We start from the raw sequence: 24,218 nt of genomic DNA, 5'->3' as shown, positions 1-24,218 counted from the left end.
GGTACTCCAGCTGTTGGTCGATCGCGCGCTTTCCCACGGGCGTCAGGTAGGTGCATATCATACGCTGGGGTGCATCGTGCATCAGGCGCTGGCTGGGGGTGAGACATGGGCTTGTCGAATCGGTAACGGTACGGTATGTATTTTACAGTACATATTCCGGCGAATCACCGAATCGCTGGCCGCCAATGTTATTCTGAGGCTGCGGGACATTGCCAACAGCCAACTTGATGTAACTAATGGACGACTAATGGACGTGCAGTGCAGCGCGGATGACAAACCGTGGAGAGAGGGCGCGAGAGAGAGAGCGAGAGAGCGAGAAGTGTCCTCAGCGTTCCAACTTCCGTCGGCATCCTCCAAGATCACCTGAGCGAAGGGCGCGCGCGCACATAAGCAAAGTCAGTGGTCACACACAGGATGACGGACTGACCAATCGCTGAAGAATACTCATTCGCTCATGGCAGATGACTCCCTCTGTCACGGAACCGCCACTGAACCGCCACGGCTTACTGGTACGATACAAGTAACCAAGTAGAGTACACAATAGAGACAACGAGAGAGAGAGGAAGAAAGAGAGAGAGGAAGAAAGAGAGAGAGCTCGTGCGCCTTTGGCGTACATAATACGGTCCGGTTGCGCTGGAACACGGCGGATTTCCCGTGTCCCGGCCAGACCGGACCCGCTGGCCGAATATATATCGTGCTGTGTGGCGGGTGAGCCGGCGGCGCAGGTCGGGCTGTTGGCTGTCGTGGAGCGGCCGACGAGCGCGGGCCGCTGTACATATCGATCTGGATCGGGGGAGAACCTGGCTACCCGGCGAAGAAGGCCGGCACCCGGTACCCACGACCGCCGGGACTGACAATCTGACAGTCTGACCTGGCGGCCATGGGAAGCCACGGGATTACACGGGAGGTACACCTCAGTACATACACCGTGCAGAATTGGGAGGGGAAGGGGCGAGGACGTCCTCCCCCCCTCCCCCGAATTCAGGGGGTGGATCTGCCTCCCAAGTCCGGGCATCCCGCAGCGCCGGCTAAGCTTTCGTGGAAGTTTGCACGTTGGAAACATGGAAACCCGAACCAAACCAAACTAAGCCTGGAGTCTGGAGACCCCGCGACTCGCGGCCCAAAGGCGGAGAGGCAGGAAGACGGGAAGGCGGAAAGCACAGTGGAAGAATCCCCGCCGATGCCGATGCCGATACCGGCTACACGACGCGGGAGACCGGTGCACTCCGACTGTGTCCTGTCAACTGCCTCCGAGCTAGCTATCCCGTGATGACGCCGGGAGGATCACAGATACTCAGACACTCAGGCACTCATGAAATGTACATACATACCATACACCCGATAGCCGCTTATGACCGAGAATCGTGGGGATCGTGGATATGGTGACCAAGAGTCCAAGACAAGACAACAATCTCCTCATGATCCATCCAGACGGCGACTCAACTACCTATTTGCTACATAACCACACTTTCGTCCCCAGAGTTCCACTTGTTGCTTGTTGCTCATTGCTCATTACTCAGTGTACTCTACTCTACTTTTTGGCACCGTTGGACTGCCTGCCTGCCGACCTGCCCTGGATGCGGCCTGTTGTCGGGAATGCTGCGTGGCACCGATTCCAACGTCGTTTTTGCTCTGTACTTTTTTCCCATTTCTTTTCAGTTTCATCGATGATTACGTGCAACTTATGCAGCCTATGGTTCCTGCCTGCGGTTTCCGCTGTAGTTACGCACGTACGCGGGGGATAATGTTTGCGAGTTCAGATATAGCGAGCGAGTGAGAGTGTCATGATGTATTATGCATCATGTAGCAAGCATTATCGGCATCTATCTACTGTATATGCATCCGTCCCGGTACTGTATCGCCAGCGTCTACTATAAGTACTCTATCCACTCCACCCTACCCCATACCGTACACAGCCCTCTTTTATGTATACATCTTCACACTCTATTCTTCGTGTTCCGCCACTTTATAGTACCGGGTCCGCGGGATCTCCACAGTCCGAGGACGATGGATCCATAGTTTGCGTCCACCGGCCCGACACCGTCTGAGCTAAGTGCCGTCCATGAGATTGGGTGTTTGTTTCGAGCGATCCCTCAACCGTGGGTACCGCATTGGTATTCTAGGTAGTCGGTATTCTTCTTCGTACTCGTCCGGGTATGTAGGTACACCGTCCAGCGGCAGCTAGCCAGCACTCCGTTCCATTCGCCTTCCGTCTTAAAAGTTGCAACCCGTCAGCTTTCGTCTCACTCGCCACCCAGCCTCCAGGCGGAGAGTAACCTTCAGCGAACCTTCAGCCAACCTGTGACCCGTAGGCTGTCTACAGCGACGGCAAGCGCAAAAACGTGCTAGCACTGTAGCACGCAGGCAGACATTGCTGGAAAGCGACGATGCTCGAGAACAGGAACCACACGTGGAACACGGTGAAGGCGGGGGTGGACAGGAGGTTTGGGTAGTGGCTCGTCAGCGCCAGTAACGTGACGTTGAGCGAGATCAGCGGGAGGACGGTTGAGGTGTATGTCATCTTTACTGGCTGTAGAGAGGGAAGGGGAAGGGGAAAGGGAAAGGGAGTGATGCTGGGTGAGCGGGATAGAGGGAGGTTGGTTTAAACTTTGTGTCGGCGGGAATATGTCGGCGCTCTGGAGTCTGGAGGTGGTTTATATGAGGATATACCGAATTCAAAATGGCCATTTGTTTCCTCTCCGGCATCTCCTCTCCGGTTTGTACTGGACAGTGGGAAAACAACCCCCCACGGTGGGTGACAGCAAATGTTTGTCGTATCCTGAACACTTCACCCACTCCCTTGCTCTCTCTATCTCTATCTCTCTCGTGATCTCGGCCGCACCTAGAACCAATTCGTTTCTTGCTTCGTGTTTGATTTCCGAATTTGCAGCTTTCTCCATCGCTGGCTGGCCGTAGGCCCGTAGATAGTAGACTGTATCATAGTATTCACTTCAGCTCATCTCTCTGCTCCGCCCCCAACCACTCCGACGTGGACGTGGCTGCGGCAACAGCGGGCGGGCGGGCGGCAGCATTGCGATGAGCATGAACTCTGGACGTCGGTCGTGTGTGTCGTGCGTTGTTAACGAAGCTCTCTAGGGCTAACTCAACCTATCCCACAGCTGTTGCACAACATCCTGATCCCGACTTGATCCCGACATGATACATCCTCCCCTGAAGAATTGGATCAGCAAACCCCACCCACCTCCTGGATTTGTTGTTGTCGATAATTGCGCGTGTCGTGCTGCGTGCGAGGAAATAAAATCAGAAATAAAAGAACGTGTCACTGCTGGTGTTGGTGTTGGGTTTGGTTGGTGGTGTCGGTGTCTGCACATGTCGGTGCGGCACTGCGGCCAGCCAATGAATAAAGTCTCGCAGAAAAATGAAAGACGGGCTGGGCCCAGGACTCCAGGAGAGCCCCGCTTTTTGCACCGCTTCATTTGGGAAGTCGCCGGGCGGTCTCGAAAAGAAAGAACGAACAGACGGATGGACGGACGTCATGAAGTCTTTATGGACTGTGCATTTCGTTGGATATCGATAGGCACTGGTACTACATATCTCGTTACCGGTACCAGATACAGAATTGAACCTCCTGTCTGCAGCTAAGAATTGGTGCTTAGGCTGCCGGTCGGTGGTAATTGCGTCTTACATACCATGAGAAACATCTGTAGATACGGTATCCTGCTTGGAGTCTTGGACATGTAGCGATAGGCTTCTGCGACCTTGATTGCTGGACTGGTGTGTGCTGTACGGTACCGTACTGCGTAGTGCTATGCATATCCAGCTCCCGACAACGTGGTACCTGCTACATGGTACCCGCAGCTAGCCGTGCGGCGGCGAGCAAGTATAGAGGAGGAGTTGCAGGTATGGGAAAGCTGATGGACAATTGAGATTGAGATTGACTCGGACATAGTACCTCGTATTCAACGGGTTGTTTCCCGGAAATGACGTTGGAGATGCGGGAATGAACGGGACGTCGATACGAAGAGGCGTTGTTTGCGGAGCAGGTTCATGAATCATGAAGATGATGCTTCGGTGAGGCGGTGAGGCGGCTTTCACTTCTCCTCTCCTCCACCATCGCGAACCAACTTCTCGCCACCGACTCGCGGGCGTGCGGTGTAGTCTGTAGATATGCAATTCTCCGTTCACCCTCCACTATCCGAATCAACAGTCCACTTTCACCTCACTTTCCATCCTAGAACCAGATCAGGCACCTCAACTTTCAAGCAGTCCCAGTTCAGGTACATAGCGAGTGCAAAATCCAGTCTCCCGCCAAGCAACCCCGAACCGCCACAAGCCCAGCCAGCCAGCCAGCCAGCCCAGCAGCCCAGCAGCCCAGCAGCCCAGTCTAGTCTGGCCCCGCCCCCGTGCCGGCCTCAAGCCCAACAGTTAATCCCCAATTAGCTCGGGAAAGCCTCGGGAAAGCCGTGTGTTGGTAAAGCGAAACAGGAATCCGCTGGCGTGTGTGAATCATGATCGTCGATTCCGTGGGCGTACATGCCGCACAGCCGGCCACCATCCACCGGCCACCGGCTTGTCTGCTTGTCTGCTTGTCTGCTTGTCTGCTTGTCGGTGTGTACAGTGTGGACCCTGAATTGACCTCGGTGCTCCCCTCCCCTCCCCGGAAAAGTCCGAACTCCGGATTTCGCTGCGCATGAGGTGGCCTACCCACCGACTTACCTATCTGGACTCTGGTGGAGAACGTAATTCGATCGGAAATCATCATGATTGCGAATCTTTGCGATCATGACGATCTCCGCTCCGACCGGCCGGCCGACCGACCGATTGACCGACCAGCCGGCTGGGGGGGCAGCCGGCTGGGAGCGGAGCGGAGCCTGGAGGTGGGTGCGTGGGTGGATGGGTGGATGGGTGGATGGGTGGATGGGTGGATGGGTGGATGGAGCTGGGTGGAGCTGGATCCCAAGGGGTCATCGCCGATGTATAGTAGTTACATACAGCATATAGGCAGGCAGGTATATAGGCAGGTTAGGTAGGTAGGCAGGTAGGTTAAAGACGACGTCGCGGTAGGTAGGTACGGTATTATGTGCACACTGCACAGAGTGGAGAGCATAGCAGTCTATTTTGCCGATCGAAGATGGAGCTCGCTGCTCGAGTATCTATCGCGTGCCAATACAGTGGAACGGACTAATCGTCCGGAAGCTCTGCCTTAGGTCTACTCTAAGTAGGAGTAAGAGTAGGTAGGTCTGTATTCCCAAAGTGTTTCGGATCGATCACTAGTGACCACTGGGCCACCCAGGCGGTTTGAACTGAACTGACAGCTGATGGCCCCCGCCCCCCAGTGCTCACAATCTTATCGTCTCCATCTTATCAAGATACTAGTAGTAGTTACTCTATTACAGCCTAGTCTAGCCTAGCCCAGCCCAGCCCAGCCAGGCCTAGCCGAAGCTCACACATCACGTCATCATCCGTTGCGCAAGATGTCTCGCATGCCCAATCTTGGTCTTTGGTCCTTGGTGCTGGAAACGTTAACGCCAGTTACATATGTGTGTATGTGTGTATGTACCACGGCGCGGATGGATGATTACGCATGCGCAGCGGCCGGCGCGCGTCGACAGTCGTGTCACTCTGTGGATCCGGGACGTCGACTACCAGTACCTAGTATACACGATTGTGAAGAGTGTGGGGCTCCGAGCCTCCGATGAGCTTGATGGAGAAGGCGCTTGCGGAATCCGGGGAGACGATGGGATTGTGCACGGAGCTGATGAAGAATACGGCAGGTATAAGGTACCGTAGGCACCTACCCACGGATGCCGTTGCTGGCCTGCATACTCTACATACACCTACGATAGTACCGGAAGCAAGCCTCGCGCCTTGCGGTTGTGTGTAAATATGTAACTACCCAGGTACCAGTACTCCACAATTCTCCCCTCGCCCGGACTCCGGAGAGAGAACGGATTTACCTATGTATCGTCACTCCCTCGCCTCGCCCGGACCGGGAGGATAGGTGCCGTAGCGGCAGAGTGATGGGGCGTGACGGATAGTGCCGGAAGCAGACACCGATGCGGGGATAGGTACATAAAGTATCCCGTCGTGTGGAAACGAAGATCCGCGACCAATTATGGGCGCTGGCCGAACATGATCTGGAAGCCGCCGTGCACACTGGACAGTGGACGCGGATCTGTTAGGTACTGCGCACCGAGGATGAATAGACGCAGCCATAGCATATCACATCTATCGGAAAAGAAGAAGGTCTTTCCAACGACCGCAACCGCAACCGCTGCCCTTGGCGATCTCACTCGGTGCTACGGTAGGTACCGAAGTATATACCACTCTACTAGGTAGTAGCAGCGATCGCACGCACTACGAGAAGGTGTTGAGAATCCAAGCCGGGAAAAGGGGGCATAGATATCAGAGATATTCCGTCCTTTCTCCCTATCCTTCGACTGTTCGAGAGCACCTGAGTGGCATGCGCGGGTGTCCCTTGCAGCGAGTTAGCGACCAAAGAAAGCAGAAAGAAAGCAGAAAGAGAAAAAAATGTGGAAGGAGAAGCAAGGAGAATCCTTCAGGTGCGCCCCGCTCTCCTCTATCTCGCCCTCGCCTCAGGCGGGTGGCGGACGTCCAGCGAAACGCCGGAGTGCCGTATGTACGGCCGTTTCCCGGAGCTGTGTTTCGTAGTTTCGGAAGCTTACCGACGCGCACATTTTTTCTTTTTCTTTTCTTTTTTTCTTTTTTTCTTTTTTTTTCTTTGACTCTTTCTGTGCGGTGTGCTGTAGACAGGACAGGATCATATCGTGGGGCTGTTTGGTACGGAAGTACATCCGTGCGACTTTCAGGCCGGTCGGCGGTCTAGAGTATCTAGAGTAGGGTAGGTGGAGGATGGCCCCCGGCCCTCTCGGTTTCCCCCCCTCCCCCCTCCTCCCGCCCGATGACGTACTTGGCACGTGCTTTTCTGCGCGGTCTGGATCGTTTGGCCCTTCTACCTATCATATCTACTGCCGGCGCTTTTATCGTATGATCCGATACATATTATTATTTGGGCCTGCCTGCCTGCCTGAGTCGAGTGCAGTTAGTTACAGCCGAGTTGGCACTGATCTACAATACGTCATGCAGGTTTTGCTTGGTGTCCATGTAGGACTGAAAGTGCTTGAAAAGTTTGAAAGGTTTGAAAAAGTTGACGGCCGCCAGGATGGACTCTGGACTTTGGAGTGCCGGAGAAACTCGAGAGTTGACGCGAAGGCATGTACGTTAGTTACATGATACATGCAAAGATGTAGCATCATGGTTATTGTTATTGGGCGGCTTTTACATTGGTCGGTGGACTGGAACTTTGCTGTACTGTACTGTACTGGACTGTATTGAATTGTACTGTACTGTAGAGTAGAGCAGAGCCTCCGTGGAGGGAAGAAGAACGCGACGAAGAAGATGGTGAATATTACATACATACCAGTACCGTAGTTCGTCGCAGGTGGCCAGCCCTACCTACCTGCGAGCGAGCCACAAGAAGTCAAAGGTCGGTTTCTCCCGGTTGGTTCCGTGGGATGTCCGCACGGGAGCACCGACCGTCACTCGTGGAATCTCACCGACAGCTTCTCCGTGGTTCCTGTGATTTGCTGATCCGCTTACCTACTACGTTGCTGCATCTCGCGAAAATAAAACGAGTCCCAGAGCCGGAGAGTCATTATTCCTCATCCTCAGGTAATCGCTCAAATGCCTGCTGAACACGCATGAGCGAGCTGCCCCACGGAGGACATGTGCCACCCAGTCCAGAGAACCAAAGAGAGCGCAACGCGTCTGGGAGAGTATCATACATACTCTAGAGCAGAGTACTCTACTCTACACGCACGCAGACGTTGATGTGTCGGATGCGCCTATTAATAGTGTAGGGGGGGTCGTCTTTCGTCACTTCGGTACAAGCGAGAAGTCAGATCTAGACCTCCGTTACCTTGTGGGTGATCTCGCTGAGGCCAATTTGGAATTCGCCATGAGCGAGGCCGGTCGTCAGGTGCTTTTGTGCTCCTGTTGCGGATGGAGTGTTATTGCCGTTGAATGAAATACCCCCATTGTGGATGGGAGGGGTGGTGAACCGAGTCAGAGGGCGTGATAGGTAGGTATCATGAGATGAGCCATCCTCCGTCCGCGCTACATACAAACTTCTTATGCTACTTACTGATCTATGTAGGGCCACGCTCTCCAGAGTTACCGCCGACCAGTGGCCAGACCAGGTCAGACCAGGAAATCCGGGCGTGTAGTTACGGTGGTGAATCTCCTGTAGGGCCGGGCACCCATTGCGTGCTCTGGTTACCCGTGCTCCGCGTGCACGAGTGAGTGCCTGTTTCTTTCTTTATTCCTCTTTTCTCACACGGGCCGCCCGTCAGACGCGGTCTGTCCGCACGCTCAGAGGCGGGGGAATACCGTGGGTAAGTACTGACAAATGTACTGTAGATACTCCACCTGCAGCGACAGAGTGTGTGTGGCAATGGCGAGGGCATCGGTATTCATTCGTGCCGGATAACCTGTATGCACTTGCTGCGGGAATGAGTAATTAACCTGCCATGTAGAAAAGGCAAGAAACTGAACGTGTATCATAACTAGGCCATGGTTTTTCCCTTCTTTCCCTGAAACCCACACACGCCCTCAGAGACCACAAAGCAGGAACCACCCACGCTAACTAGCGTCGGTCCACAGGGTTTCGCCCCTCTTCCTCTTCAACATACCTCACCTCTCCCATCGTCCTCACCCCCTACTACCTACTACCACTGACTACATACGGTATTACTACTACGCCTACTACTACGTCTACTACTACTGCTACTACTACTACCACGCCTACTACTATTACTACAACTCCCCACCACCCCTCCCTACCCATCACCACCACCACCACCACCGTCCACCTACCTCACTTAAGGTCGGTCTAATACCATATCTACTCTAACTCCCGCCCCCGCCCCGCCCGTCACCCATCCCCTACATCTGTCCATCTACAATCGACCTGTTCACCGAACAACAACATCACACACCCCCGGACACCTACATACGTGCAGCTATATCCGCACATCCACCGCTGCTCTACCCATCGGACGTCGACCCAGCTACTACTACTACCACCATTACTACTGCTACCTGCAACCCCCCGACTCGGCACTAAAGTAACTGGCGAAACACCCCAGCCAGCCAGCCACGATCCGGCACGAACACGGCATCAACAAACTACTTGGACACTGCCGAGACCACAGCGAAAGCCTTTCACTGCGGCGAACACGGATCGGGAACGCCGGGTTCGAGCTAAAGTGAATAACGAATTTTCGGTCCCAGTCATAGTTGCCACATCAGTGCTGCCCCCTCACCCCCGTCATCATCGCCTTTGAATTGGAATGCTTGGTTGTTCATGACCATGATCAGTGGCCAGCAGTCTTCAACATCACCCTACCTTTGACGACAGAATCCAGAAGGCATCTCTAGCCCGCCGCCGCAGTCCATCATCTGTGGTGTCCCGCCCCCGCACAACTTACGATCCCACATCCTCTAGCCCTTCTACATGCCTCCGCTGCTTGGATCTCCTCTCCACATGCCCAGCATGACCGCATCACCTCGAACCTCGAAAAACGACCTTCCCGCGCACACGCAGATCCGCCAATTCCACAATGGCCCCACCCCCGCGCCCGCGTCCCTCGATATCTCGCCCCCCGCAATACCAGTACCAGCACCAGAATCCGCCTTCGCCGAAACACCTTCGCAGCCAGGTTCCGCCGGCTACTTTGGATTCGTGGTGGACCCGAATGACCCCGTGTACGGAACACACTCCAAGAAGAACTGGTCCCCGGCGAGCTCGTCGATTCGGTCGGCGGCCGCTCGTTCTCCTCTGCCGGTCCATATGGACAACCCTTCCACACCCTTCCAGATACAGACCGAAGCGTTGGCGCAAAAACTTCAGTTGCACCGGTCCTTGGGGTCGACGAGGACGAAGGAGCCCCTTCTGGGTGGTCACAAGGGGAGTTTCAGTGCCGTATCGTCTTCCGGAAAGGATGACGATTACTTTTCCGCGATTCGCACTACTTCACCGGTCAAATTGGACGATACCGGGAGTGACCAACCCTGGCCACCGATAGCATCTCCGGGCACGATCCTCTCCCCCGGACTCGCGTCACCTACCCTCAAGCTTCCGAGTCGAGCCGTAGGCGCCCCGAGCCTAGCGAAGGAGAAGCCGGCATTGATTTCGGCGCGCCATCTGTCCGATTTGATCTCGAGGTGCAGCACGGACGGTTTGCTACTGTTGGACGTCCGGACGTACAAGTCGTTCGCCAACGCTCGAGTGTTGACCGCTGTCAATCTATGTATCCCGACGACCCTACTGAAGCGGCCTTCGTTCAATGTGGCCAAGTTGTCCGACACCTTTGCCAACAGCCAGGATAAGGAGAGATTTGGCCGGTGGAAGCAGATGAAGTACATCGTGGTGTACGACGCGGATTCCAAGGACGCCGACGACCCATCCGCGCTTGCCGCTCTGCATACGCTCAGCAAATTTTCGAGGGAGGGCTGGGATGGCCAAGCCTACATCCTCAAAGGTACGGTCACCGCTGTGTGACTTGATCTATTAGGGGGAATATGTTTGCTAACATGATCAGGTGGGTTTGCTGCCTTCTCCCTGGCTTTCCCCGAAAAGGTCGATTCGAAACAGCTGTCCAACACTCCCAGCGCACCTAAGGGTGGATTGAGCCTGAAAGGAGCTCCTGGAATGGACAATAAGGGAGTCGTTGGCGGCGTGTTCAACTGTCCGTTGCCGGCCCATCAACCGGCTGTAAATCCTTTCTTTTCCAACATCAGACAGAATATGGATCTCATCGACGGTGTTGGAGAAATTCCCATCCAGTTACCCACAACTATGGGCAATAAGAATATTTCCCAGTTGCCCGCGTGGCTCCATGAAGTGGCGTGCAGAGAGGACGGCTCCAAGGTTGTTGCCGATCGGTTCCTGAACATCGAGAAAGCTGAGCAGCGTCGGATGCAAGAGGCGCTGAACGTCTCGGTGGTATATGACTCGCCTACGTCGACGAGTATCAAACCGCACACTTTAGCCGGCGTCGAAAAGGGGAGTAAGAACCGGTATAATAACATTTGGCCGTATGACCACTCGAGAGTCAAATTGCAGGAATACCCCGCTGAAGAGTGTGACTATGTGAATGCGAGCCACGTATGTATACCGCATAGCCGGAAACGATACATTGCATCACAAGCACCGCTTCCAAGCACATTTAGGGTAAGTTTTTCTTTTTCTTCTTTTTTTCCATTCCGTTCCGGGAGAGGAGGGAGAGAGACTACCAAAATATCATTTCTAACTTGCTAGGATTTCTGGTGTATGGTTTGGGAGCAAGACGTGCGCGTAATCGTCATGCTGACGGCTGAAGAAGAGGGCGGACGTGTGAAGAGTCACAAATACTGGGAGACGAATGAGTATGGTCCGCTGAAACTGACTCGCATACAAGAGAGAAAGGTGTCCCTGGAACCCACTTCTCTCAAGACCACGCCTAAGAGGCGTTCGGTCTCGACATCGAGCCAGCCATCTCCTTCGGACTCAAGCATACCCTACATCATAGTCCGGAAATTTACTCTGGAGCACACGGGGTCGCCATTTTCTCCTATGCGTGAGATTACCCAGCTGCAGTACTCTGCGTGGCCCGATCTGGGGACACCCACCCACCCGTCGCATGTTCTCGGGCTGGTTGAACATACAAATGCGGTGGTGCGAGCGTCCATGTCTTCGGAAACCGCAGCCTCTCGGCGACCGGTGCTCGTGCACTGCAGCGCCGGCTGCGGTCGGACAGGAACGTTCTGCACCGTGGACTCCGTGATTGCCATGATGAAACGCCAGCGTATGAACCGGAAACGTCTGATGCCGCAGCTTCAGCAACAGAGCACGGACGATGGATCTGACGGGGATGGTGACATGAAGATGAAGCACCTAGGCTTGGAGGATGAGGGAGACTGGATCACTCGTGAGGATGACGATCTCATCTTCAAGGCCGTCAGCGAACTACGAGACCAGAGAATTTCCATGGTACAATGTCTACAGCAGTACGTGCTTTGCTACGAGACAGTTTTGGAATGGCTCGCGAAGCAGGGCCCACTAGATTCGGGGAAGAGAAAGGCTTGAAGTTTTATTGGGATTGTGGCTGTGTTTGTACATTGAGGTTTTGGTTGTCTTTCCATCCTAATTCTTTACTTGTTTTTCCTATACCCATCGACCCGGGCTACTGTTGTAGATGGGCCGCTTGTGTCTTTTTTCCTTCTTTTCCTTAAAGTTTGATCTCTTTATTGTTTTGGATCGGTGTTTTGTTCAAGTTTTTTCTTTCTTTTTATGCATATGATATCAGGAATGGATGGATGGGATGGGGGAGAGAGGACCACATCAAAATATCACATAGGTCACGCACCCCCAGATACAGATGCAGTTCTTGTACAAAGAAGAAAGTTGGTATATATAAATCGAAGGAAGAGTCTATGATCTTATTCTCCTCCCCCTGCTCCCGAAATCAGCAAAAAGACGCCGGCGAGTAGGACCCACCAGTACCTATTAATCACCAACGGTTAGCATCGCTCGCCCAGTAACGTGAATCATGCAATTACTTTTGGAGTAAGGTCTTCTCCACCTGCGGTACCGGGATCTTCCCGTCGGCAGTCAAAACGATCGGCTTGTTGAGTTCGGGCATGACTCCGGGAGCAGCCTTCACAACCATAACCTTCGGCGCAGCCTACACAACACAGCACACCCATTAGCCCCCATCCCATCACCCATCCCCCACCCCTTCCCTCCCCTTCCCCCCAGGAACCCCGAATAGCAACATACCTCCACCGCCATCGCCACCTCAACGAACCAGACCCTCTTATCCGCGGCATCCCAGCGCAGCGTAACCGCGCCATCACGTATCATTCCACGAGTAGTAACACTACCACTCCACGTCCCATCCTCTGCCGGAACGCCAACGCGCACCAGCTCCTCTGCGTCGCCGTCGCCCAAAGCAGCATCGCCGAGAAGCTCCCAGCTCCCCGCGAGCGTCGTGCTGCTCCACGTGGCTTTGCCTAAAGGCGTGGGGGAGGCGGAGGTTAAGGGCCATGCGTGCAGCGTTACGGTGTTTTGTGCAGCGGAGGCGGAGGAGGGGGGGAGCGTGAATTCGTCGTCTAAGGAGGAGGAGGAGGAGGAGGAAGTGCTGCATAAGCCGAGCGTGAGAAGGCCTAGCAGCGGCAGCAGGAACAGGCGTGGGAGCTGCATTGTGCGTGTGGGTGTGGGTGTGGGTGGGCGGCCGTGGTCGTGATAGTCGCGTTGGGCGGGAATGAAGTTGTGGTGAGGTGGTATCTACTTTACGACGTGCTCACGTAGTCTAGTCTACCGACCCTGGTTACTCGATGGTTGGTTGGTTGGTGCTGGCTTCTCCTAAAACAGGAATGGGGTGGTGGATGAGTAAGCGGCTGGATGGCTAGCGCGTTGGTGGGTTTATACTTCTTATGTACAAAACCCCATGGTATGATACTCCAAAAGATCGCTTTGTACGGACCCTAATGTGTTACTGGTGAGCACCGATTTCTGCCAGCATGGAAGTCTTTCAGTACTCTAGTGATACCACAGCCATCCGGTTGAAGATCACGTACTTACCTATAGTACTACCGAAAAAAAAATTGACCAAATATGCAGTCCTGTTTACAGGACGAACCTGCAAATCCACGCTCAACATAATTACACAGTGCATTGCAACACTGTAGAACTCTCGTTGTCTGTACATAGATGACGTACCTATTACTTTTCGATACGTGATGTGAGAAAGACGGTACGGTACGGCTCCTGTCATTATGGAAATACGTGTTCTCTAGACTGTTCTAACAGTGAGCATACGAGGTAGTGAACAAAAATCTGGTACATAGTCCTTCGGTATTCAAATGACCGCGGTATTCTTCCCGTAGTTATCACACTCCACTTTTTGATACTGTGCTAGTATATAGAGTAATGGTGCGTTCCGTCAACCACCAAGGTGAGCAAATCTAAACCACAGTCGTCAAGCGTTGACCAGGCCGAGTGATGGTTTAAGGATGGTAGTCTACTTTCCAGTCCTCAGAAGTCCAGATTATGCGCAGGAATCCTCACGGACGGCTACAAAATTTCAAATAACATTCACCAACAGTCTAGCTTCCACCCGGTAATAAAACGAGAACCCAATTCCAATGCCTTTACATGACCGTAAACCTCCTCCAAGACCCGAGCCCGCGATTCTGCTTCGCCCTCCAACCAAAACCTGCAATGTGATCCCAAAAAATCAAACACCAAAAACCGGTACCCTGACATTGCCGCAACTGCCCTTCCGAGAATCCGGCCAGCGATAACCAAAACCTGCAATCGTATCTCAAAAAACAAAAACAAAACCGATACCCTGACATGACTGCAACTCTCTCTCGAAGACTCCCAAAACCCGCAATCTCGCCCACTACAGACGAGTAGCTCCACTCAACAGAATTTCTCCAGCACCTTAGCGACGACGGCATGGCCATTCTTCAGAGCAAGATCCCTTGCCCTTTCGGGATAGTTCCCTCCGATGTCGGCACCGGCGTTAAGCAGAAGCTGCAGCATGTCCAGACGTCCGTTTTCTGCCGCACCCTCGAGGGCCGTTCTTCCGTGAAACTTTGCCGACGGCGCGTTCGGGTCAGCGTCGGCTTCGATCAGTATGAGTGCTATTCCGAGGTGTCCCTGAATAGCAGCACCTTGAAGTGCTGTGACCCCACGTGATTCCGCGCCGGCGGCGTTGGGGTCTGCGCCGACTTCCAAAAGAAATCGTACGAGGTCGATGTGGCCTTCGATGGATGCTGCTTGGAGTGCGGTTCTCCCACTATCGGCGTGGGCTGGGTCATTGACTTTTGCTCCCATATCCAATAACGTTTGAACGAGTTCCATGTTGCCGCGTTTGGCCGCCGCCTGAAGCGCAGTCCGTCCCCCGAAGGGTTGAGGCCTCGCATTCACATTTGCGCCAGCCCGTAGAAGCAGGGCAGTCAGTTCGTCCTCGCCCTCCCCAATAGCACTCAAGAGTGCTGTTCTTCCAAGCTCATCGTCCGGGTCCTTGTATGTAACCTCTTTGTAATCCATCAAGCTGGCATCGACAGCAGCGCCGGCATCTAACAGGAGTTGGGCCATAACCAGGTTTCCACTTATCGCAGTGAGCGGGAGTGCATTGGAAACCCACGCAACGTCCGAGCTACTGTCTTGAGGAAAGTATTGGTTGACATTTACCCCGCGAGAAAGTAGTATCTTAACCAGCTCGACGTCATCCCCTATAACGGGACCATCAAGAACCGTGCCATGGGCGGATACAGTGTTGGGGAATGCTCCGGCACTCAACAAGACTTCGATTATTTCCAGGTGTCCCCTAGAAATCGCCATTTCGAGAGCAGTTATTTCAAAAGCAGCATTGACGTCCGCACCCATAGCTAATAAGAGTTCAACGAGGCGAATGTCGCCTTCTGTCGCTGCTGCAATAAGAGGAGATATTCTGCCCCCGGTATCGAAGTTTGTGTGAGAGAATCTGTTGATATCTGCCCCGGCATCTAATAGAATCGGTACGAGCTGCTTGCACTGCTTTGACTGAATTGCCAATAAGAGTGGGGAACATCCATAACCGTTGACATCTGCCCCAGCATCCAACAGAGTCGGCACGAGAAGGAGGCTGTTACTTGACTTAAATGCAAAAGAGAGTGCGGGATAGCCAGGAGCGTTGATATTCGCGCCTGCTTCTAGTAGCAATTGAGCGATCGCAAGGTTGCCAACTTCAGCTGCGGCCTGTAGAGCAGTTCGTCCGGTCAATCGGTTGCTGGTCGCCGGTGCATTGACATTCGCTCCTGCGGAAAGTAATAGTCGAACCGATTCAATCATACCTCTAGACGCAGCAATTTGCAGAGCGGTCATTCCACCCCATGGGCCGGCGGCAGGTGGGGCATTAACATCAGCGCCTGCGTCCAACAGTATTTGAATTAATTCAATATTGCCGTAGCCAGCTGCGCCTTGCAGAGCAGTTATGCCATAGCCTTCTTCTTCTTCTTCGCAATCCTCAAACCAGATCTCTTCCGGTGCCCAGTAAGGCGGGGCATTGATGTTGGCACCTGCGTCTAGGAGCAACTTGGCGAAATGCAAACTGGGCCGCTCATCATAACCAGCCGCAAATTGGAGTGCTGTAGATCCAGCAGATAGATTGTTATTTCTCTGGCTATTAGCGGCGGCAGCATTGACGTCCGCACCCTCGCGTAGTAAGAATTTAACTAGCGCGACATCTCCAGTCTCTGCAGCTACTTGAAGCACGGTTCTGTTGCAGTGGACGCGTTCAGCGACATTAACGTCTGCACCCGCGTGCAACAACATCTTAACCATATCGACGTCAGGTCTGGCAAGTGCGATGTGTAGTGCACTCACTCCAATCCTGCCGGTCGAAAGAGCGTTGATGTCCGCACCTGCGTCCAACAGGGTCTGGACGAGTGTCTCGTCCCTTCCTGAAACCACTACCTGGAGAGGGGTAAACCCATCCATTATGGAAGTGGGAGAATTTGGATCCACGCCGGCCTTCAGTAGGATCCGCAAAACTTCCGCGTTTTGAGTTCTGAGAGTACCTTCGAAGAGACACCTTGCAAAGGCGTCAATGGTTGGTAACTGCAGCTTTGCTGAGAACAGAGTCGTAAGAGCCGAGTGGTTGCTATTCTCAGCAAACCACTTGAGAATTTGATCGCATTTTATTGGACGTAGCATATTGTTGGATGCGAGATAGGCCGCATACTTGAGAAACTCGGACAGGGAGTTGTTATTGACGGGGCCGAGTAAAGTCTGGATACTGGAGAGTTGCTCCCCCTCCAACAGCTCCAACGAAATGGCTTGTAAGCGGGAATGTACGGCCGGAACAAACTCGACGCTTCCCCGTGACAACGGCGATAGGACAAGGTCTGAAAACAAGGACGTGGTTTCCAGTGCTTTTGTGCTGCCACCAGCCCCGGGCTGAATCGCTTGTGTTGATGAACCCGAAGCTGACGAAGCGCCCGGATAACCTGTACCTCGCAAAATAGGAAGGCCTTCGGATGGCTGGCGAAGTTGAGGATCTCTATCAAGCAACTGAGCGGCCCAATTGTCATTAAGGTCGACTATTCATCTGTTAGTTTTTTGAAGGAGTCCAAAAGAAGATACTACTAACTCTGAGCCTTAAGTTGGTGTCGAAACTGGAACCAAGGGAGGTTGTCCAACCGGAGAAAGTAAGTTCGCGGATATTCTGGGGTTAGAGCTGCCCTAGTTGTGCCTGCTGTAGGGGTCCCTGAACTTTCCCGAGTCTGAACGGCTCCTACGGCTCTAGGTGTACCTGGGGTTGGAGCTGCAGGTGTTCCGGGTGTTGCGCCTGTGGGTGTTCCCGGCGTTCGAACAATGATTCCAACGGGAGTTTTGGGACTCGGAACTGGACATCTGAGTGTAAGCATACATACCATCGAACAATTGCAAAAGGAGGGTGGCCAATTACCTGTGGCATGCCATCGCTGTGGAGGGAAATGGCGACCAAGTTCCTTCTTAACTCTCTTCACTGGGATGAGGGAGCCATGCAGATACACAGAACTCTCTTTGTCGTCGGCCTTCCGCTTTTTCGTCTTGTAGTTGATGACTTCCCACTCAGGACGAGTGAGATTCTTGCGTAGACCCCACTCTTTCAGCATCGTTTCGTACTGGTATTTGCTGCTTCCACTATCAGAACCCGGTCCTCTTGTGCCAAACGGCTCGTATAGATTACCAACCTAGGGCGAAAATCGTAGTGGTCTGCCATGAAGGACATGATATCCTTCAGAGCCATGTTGTTGGGTCCCATGTAGAGCTTTGTGATTTCGGGGCGACGACGGTCCCATTCAGCAAGGGCGATGCTTTGCGCCTGTGGCATCGTGGACAGTGACGGTTGTTGATGCGGAGTTGGGAGGGGTCTATAACTGGCAAATTGTAACAATTCAAGAGAGTGGATTGTGATTCGGAGGAGGAGAAGACTCAGGAGGCGGAATTGGAGGATAATTAATGCCAGAGAGTGGATTGAAGTTCGGAGGAGAGGACTCGAGAGAGGGTCCCAAGTGTGCACTGTGATGATCCTGTTCATGGTTCGCAGCAGTACGCCGGCTTTTTATACATACATACACATTGAGGCATGCAGCTCTGTGCCGGGCGCCCTGCGCGGTGCGCATAGAGCGTGGAGTTGGGCCTAGAAAAGCCAATACCAGGATCTGAGAGAGATGATTGGCCGATGCCAGAATCTGGGAGGACAAGGCTTCGACTTCATGTTTTTCATGCACCCAACTGGGTTTCAGCATAGCCTCGCCGTGTACACTATTCCGCAGACCGCCAATGCGGTCCATAGAATCGCTACAGACCCATTCCTCTGCTACTGCGCCTCTCATTTGTGGTTCCCAGAATCTGGTGTGTCTAACCCCCTGGATATGATTGTTGAACGTACATGCGTCAGGGATTACTACTAGGAAACCTCCAGAATCCGATTCAGACTCCTTTCTGTTAGGACACCACCAGCCGTTTCCTCATGAACGAGCAACAACGGACTCTTCCGAGCATGCTGCCTTGCGTCTTTTCCAGGTGACTGTGTATCCGCTCCAGCACATAAAGAGCATGCTGCCCAACTGTTATACCTCCATCTACCTCCGAAGCAAACGATCTCCCCAGTCCGTCTCTGCACTTCCAACTCAGCTCCCTCAACGAACCCGAGTCGATCGACCTACCGCTTACGCAACATGTACTTCTCCTCCGAGGCGATCATCGCAATCATCAGCATCGTGATAAGTCTACCACCGGCGATTTTGATTGTATGGAAGCTATGCCAACGACGAAGGCAGAGGAGCGATGAAGAAGCCGGTAGGTTAACGTCCTTTCAACGTTGCGTGTAGCCCTACTGAAGCCTGGGTCTGGTATTTTTAGGAAACGAACACGTGCTCGAGCGAGAAGGAGCCGTCGTCTCGCAATCGAACTTCACAGCAGTGGTAGTTATGATGAGGGAAGCAGATATAGGGGCCGGAGAGGCTAGACAACAGCTTGGAGAGTTCATCGGAGTCCCATAGGAACGGGAGACTTGGCCAAATCAATGCACCCTGGATATATAATAGTTAATGCTCCAAAACTGGTTTTTTTTTGTTTGCTCATTGATTGTCGACTTCAGAGCTGGTCAGTGCTAAATGTTCGGCGGAGGAGACACCCAGAGTGAGAATCTGTAAAGTGCATTCAGTCTCGTCCGCACCCCGAAACAGGACGCCCACGGAGACTAGCCTCGATATACGCTTTAGGGTAGAGATGACTGTCAAAGTAATAGGGTTGCCGGTCTTGGTTCTCGGGCTTGGTCCGTCCAGGTCGGAAGTGCTCCGTGCGGTAGCCCCTCCGTTATCATCAGTGCACAACCCGCAGAGCACAGTATTCTTCTGTGTTCGAACAGGCTGGACGGTGGCGCCAGTAGGGGCTCAGCCTCTATCGGCCCTGAATAGCTTTTCAATTATCGCTTAACGCCACAACCGTAGCCACCGGTCGTGACTGATATTCCTACCTCAAGCCTCTGCTATAGAAGAAGGAGCGAGAAGTCACGTTTTAGTTGTCGGTGGTGGTGGTGGTGGTGGTGGTGGTTAAGAATGGGGATGGGGCGTCTCCGGCTTCTCATCAGCCTCGCCAGGCGCCGCTATGTATCATAGTAATTGCGTCACTAGTTCCAGCCTACAAACCCCATGTACTCTACTGCACTCAGTTGGGCCAAATCTAGCCGCAGATCCAATCCGATCACACAACCTTTCGCGCGGCGACACAGCTTTAAGCGTGGCGTTTCCCACTCCACACGCACTGCGCAGCAGATAACCTCTCGATATGTGTCGGTTTTGCGAGTAATCTAACGTACATGCTACGTTGTACCCTCTACATTGTCTCCATCGACTCCCTCCGCGTCTCGTGCACCGGTTCACTATATATATGCGTCGTATCCAGCAACTCCTACCACATCACGTGCATCAAGTTGCGCACACTGCTTCAGACGCCTACGGGGTGCCAATTTCGTAGCTATCAACCACTTGGTTAAAAAAGCAAGATGGAAGGTCTAATGCTTTAATAAACGCTAGATATAGAAAACCAAGCAAGTGCCGGCAGTACCGAGTGACACATCATGCGTCAGTGTATCGAGGCAAAACAGGTCTCTCAAATTCCAGTACGAGGTGCAGTCATCACATCTTCGTCGAGAAGCGCCACTCAACAGAATAAGTTGATGTTATCGTATCTGGCCCCGCGAGCGTCTCCGCCGAGTCTACGGAAAAGACCTTGGGGCGAGCGTCGATCAACAATGAGGATGAGAATCCTTCATTTCAACCATCACGGCCGGAAGTAAAGCAACGGGCGGAAGCAAAGCGGCCCGCCGCATATACACGGAAGCCCGGACGGGATCGACTCGGATGCAACGCAGTTGAAGTAAAAAGTTAGAGCCTCGTGTCTGCGCTTATGTACTACCTACATCCTACCTACTCTGTCTGTCTCAAGGATACATATTGCACACACAACTGGCAGGAAGAAGGCTGGGCAAGCGGCTGCCCGACGTGTATTGTACATAACCGGGGTGCCTGAGACGTTACTTAACGGTCCGAGCCGACGAGAAGGCGCTTAAATTAAAGTTACTATCGATATCCTGGCGCATATATTTACGCATTGAAAACATAGGGCAATCAGCTGAAGGCGGTATGTAGAGTACGTATTACAAACATGTTCGATGTCAGCATGGCATTGGCATGGATGTTGTGCATATGAAGAATATATACCTACCAGTACAATTAAAGCACCGGTGATCGGTCTGGACTCCAGAATACTTGTATGGTTGAACCGGAGATGCCTGGCATCATATCTGGTATATCCAGAACGTAAAGTGACGGGAATCTCGAGTAGTTACTCGAGTAAACTTTTGTTATTTGCACACGGCGAAGAAGTGATGAACGCCAGCCTTTCTACGCCTGGAGGTTTACGGAATGTCAGCACCACTCCTAGATCCGCAACCATCTCTCGTTACAATTGTTTTGCAAGGCATTAGACCTATCACCAGAGCAGCTTCTCGGTTTCCAGATGCAGTTCACCAACGTTTGTGCCCAATTTTCTCTTTCCTCCAAGGGCTCATTCCAACATGCAACCACCCAGATTCTCGTCGCTATACTTTCCGCCATCGTGGCCACTGCCAACAGCCTCACCATTGCTGAACGGGGATCATACCCTTCAAGTCTAGTTTCATTTTGCTTGAGGGGTGGCCGTTGATTCCTTCATCATGTTTAGATTAAACAATGTGAGTGTTGTCTTTGTTTTTCTTGATCTGTACGGCATAATGATAGATATGGCGATGTAATAGTATATGTGCAATATGGCATTCCCTGATGTATTTACGTAGCAACTATCCGCTCTTAATGATTGTGATTATTTGCTTCTACTTCATGGTTCGGTGGGATGCAGAGTTGCTACCTCTATGACGGTCCTCAACAGCCCCCAAAAACAAACCGTAGAACCAAAGAGATGGGTAGCGGTTGTCTGATGCTATTCACATATTCAAAGCCTATCCACGAACTTCCCCGGTGCGCCGTGAGAAATTGTGCAACCACCGCCCCCGAAGCCTACCGGTATCCCCTACATGGCCACCGTAGATGTAGATCCGAGCCAGTGCGGATAGCTCTCATTTCTGGGAAGCTGCTTTCTGCTTTCGCGCTCTTGATTTCCATATCGTTTTTGCCGGCCGATTTATGCACTGCATTAAATCTACATTGATTGTGGGCCTTGTGGGGGGACAATGAATCACCCTGTCTCCGCCTCTTAACCTTTGCTCATACTAGGTACTAAACACGAGCCTACATTCTCCACGAGACATCAACGTGGAATTTGTCCTTGCTGGATGACATCAGCGCAAGAGCCAACCAGGAAAGTGGGCATTGTCGATACATGTTAACTGTACTAGGTACTTCGGGTCGGGCCGTCTATGTCTAAGGTAAGTGTGTACCAACGGTTCGAAGATCAGGGTATAAGCTGTCTTAAACAACTATATTAAAATTCTGTAGCTTTACAACATTCCAACCCGGCAAAGCCGTCGTGGCAGTAGTCGCAAACAGAAGTGGTCAGGATCCAAATGCAATCGTGAGTGATCTTTCATGATTTTCACGTGAAACTTCTCATCCGAACTTGTATGCCTCTGTGGTCCAATGTTGATATCACATTGCGAGGAACTTTGCAGCGAGCTCGAAAGTCGCAAGAAAGGTTGGCTCTGCCGGCCCGGTGCTCCGTGACTGCCCATGGGTGCTGTAGGTATCATACCTTGAGTTTTGCGAGGGGATATCTTTACCGATCACCGCAGCCCAGCTCGAAATAGAACTCCCTCTGCGACTGCTTCAGGTGCCGATGCCGACGTCGGCTCGTTAATCTCAAGACCGGCAACCAAGCTTCGACATCCAGGGGTAGCTGCACTACATCGGAAGATTCGAGTGACACACGGTGCCCGGTAAGTTGCGTTTCATCGGTATCTCGTCTCATTGATCGAACACCTAGATAGCCGTAAGGCTTACATACTACAGAACCGAAGCAGGTGGAATAATCGACTGCCACCGCCTCCGACTCGACGACAACGACCGAGCAATCTATCTTAAAATGCAATTCCCAGGATCCTGCCAGTGGAGAGTGTGGACGATTCCGGTTTTAAAGCTGCATACTTCTCACTTACTTATAATCACCCGGTAACGGCTGGACGGTGCTGGCTGATATCGATTTTATGGAGTACTTATCCTCCTGCTACTGGTCGTTGACGTGTTCTTTCTCGCAGGCTGTGATTTGTTCTGGCCGTGCATGGCTGGCTAGAGTCGTGTAGAGTGCTCGACACACACAGGCATGGGAGCGACTTCTTCATTGGGCGTTTCTTCACGTATCGTAGGGCTTGTGTATCGACTGGATATACCTACTCTTTCGAATGCAAATGCGAATGCCTCGTGTAATCGCTTGATTACTACCCTCCCGGTGTCCATGGCCAGTCGGGTTGTGTCCCCCCCGCGCCCCCCCCTCATGGACACCCCCCAAGCGGTTCCCGACCAATTGACGACTGGGCTCACTTCCGATCGATCCTCGCCTCAAACTCCACTCGGGGAATCGCAGGCTCCACGGCCGAGGAAATGAAGGCTTTGCACTGGCAAGGTTCACCTATGGGCCCCCTCCCCCCTCGAACTCCAGGGTCCCCGTAATTCTCCTGCTCCGCGGCACATGCCGACACCTCTCGGGTCCACCTCCCCGTCTCCACGCCGTGGGGTTGGTGAGGACCGCGGACGAACAGCTGTAGCCTTCCCCTCCGAGGAGGAAGTGGGGTATCCGTAGTGTCGGTGGTATACGTATCATCCCCCCACCAGCGCTCTCCGGCCACGTCAAGTCACTCGGCAGTATATATTAGCTAGTACCAATCCCTATGGCCTATTCATCTTGCTGTGTTCCCCCCTCCACATCTAAGCCAATAGCTAAGTAGGAATGGGTGGAGTATACGCGTATCCTGGGGGTGTCTCCCTCTACTGTAAACAGCCGCCAAATCACTCCCTGACGTTTGAATCCCGTCGATTCAATGGACGGGCTCTATAGAGAACATCCCAGCAGCGCTGTCGTCGAACCAGCTGTAGTTGTTGCCCCTGTCCGTGCGGAGTCGAGGCACGGAAGAACGAGGAGGAGGAGGAGGAGGAGGAAGAGGAGGAGGAGGAGGAGGAGGAGGAGGAGGAGGAGGAGGAGGAAGAATGAGAACGAGGAGAAAACAACAAGACGGGGTTTGATAGACCTGAGGGAGCCCCCCCCCTCCTCAATAATACTACCTATCATTTGCGGAAAATGAGAGCTGTTCCAGGTAGAAATCGAAGAAGAACCTGAGGAGCGGTGACGCCTTCCGCCAACACAGAGTGGAGATGTCCAGGAGTGCCATAGAGTCCACATCTCCGCCCCCCAATCACCATTGCCGCGGCCGCGTCCGCCACCGCCGCGCCTGTTGACTCGCTGCCACCGGGCTGTAATACCGGTAGTCATATCAGCCCTACCTGCCTCCATGTACGCAGCGCCAGCGATGTTCGAGTACCTCGCGCACTTCAGGCAGGGCCCATCATCTCTTTTTTTCTGGAAGGGACAAGAAGTTCGTTCGTGAACTCAGCCTCAAGTCCACAGTCTTCCCCTTGCCTTTGCATCAAAGGCGAACAAAACCGGA

General features: G+C 53.0%; 5 protein-coding genes across 5 annotated transcripts; 1 reads left to right on the top strand and 4 right to left on the bottom strand.

Moving 5' to 3' along the window:
- Positions 1-2,279: 2,279 nt before the first annotated feature.
- BZA05DRAFT_446882 (uncharacterized protein) lies at positions 2,280-2,521 on the bottom strand (the record flags this gene model as incomplete). Its single annotated transcript, XM_051487112.1, has 2 exons — positions 2,280-2,317; positions 2,371-2,521. 2 exons carry the CDS (start codon positions 2,519-2,521, stop codon positions 2,280-2,282), a joined length of 189 nt encoding a protein of 62 aa, XP_051337622.1.
- A 4,487-nt stretch (positions 2,522-7,008) lies between these two features.
- Positions 7,009-7,487, bottom strand: BZA05DRAFT_404657 (uncharacterized protein). The gene has a single exon (XM_051484333.1). It carries the CDS (start codon positions 7,398-7,400, stop codon positions 7,029-7,031), a length of 372 nt encoding a protein of 123 aa, XP_051337621.1. The 5' UTR covers positions 7,401-7,487; the 3' UTR covers positions 7,009-7,028.
- Positions 7,488-9,033: 1,546 nt separating this feature from the next.
- Positions 9,034-12,224, top strand: BZA05DRAFT_121648 (tyrosine-protein phosphatase-like protein non-receptor). The gene is made up of 3 exons (XM_051478686.1): positions 9,034-10,523; positions 10,584-11,215; positions 11,303-12,224. The coding sequence occupies exons 1-3, from the start codon at positions 9,497-9,499 to the stop codon at positions 12,107-12,109; spliced, it is 2,466 nt and encodes an 821-aa protein (XP_051337620.1). The 5' UTR covers positions 9,034-9,496; the 3' UTR covers positions 12,110-12,224.
- BZA05DRAFT_457376 (uncharacterized protein) lies at positions 12,225-13,225 on the bottom strand (the record flags this gene model as incomplete). The annotated part of the gene is made up of 2 exons (XM_051487575.1): positions 12,225-12,707; positions 12,803-13,225. The coding sequence occupies 2 exons, from the start codon at positions 13,223-13,225 to the stop codon at positions 12,579-12,581; spliced, it is 552 nt and encodes a 183-aa protein (XP_051337619.1). The 3' UTR covers positions 12,225-12,578.
- Positions 13,226-14,048: 823 nt separating this feature from the next.
- BZA05DRAFT_437778 (ankyrin repeat-containing domain protein) lies at positions 14,049-18,124 on the bottom strand. The gene is made up of 4 exons (XM_051486459.1): positions 17,752-18,124; positions 17,484-17,692; positions 17,166-17,420; positions 14,049-17,115 (listed from the first exon to the last, which is right to left on the bottom strand). Exons 1-4 carry the CDS (start codon positions 18,096-18,098, stop codon positions 14,450-14,452), a joined length of 3,477 nt encoding a protein of 1,158 aa, XP_051337618.1. The 5' UTR covers positions 18,099-18,124; the 3' UTR covers positions 14,049-14,449.
- Between the last annotated feature and the right edge of the window lie 6,094 nt (positions 18,125-24,218).

The sequence above is a fragment of the Tricharina praecox genome (assembly GCF_024521635.1).
Source record: "Tricharina praecox strain CBS 144465 chromosome Unknown BZA05scaffold_20, whole genome shotgun sequence".
NCBI classification, from domain to species: domain Eukaryota; kingdom Fungi; phylum Ascomycota; class Pezizomycetes; order Pezizales; family Pyronemataceae; genus Tricharina; species Tricharina praecox.
The sequence above is the reverse complement of the archived record's forward strand: the minus strand, read 5'-3'. Positions and strand labels throughout refer to the sequence as shown.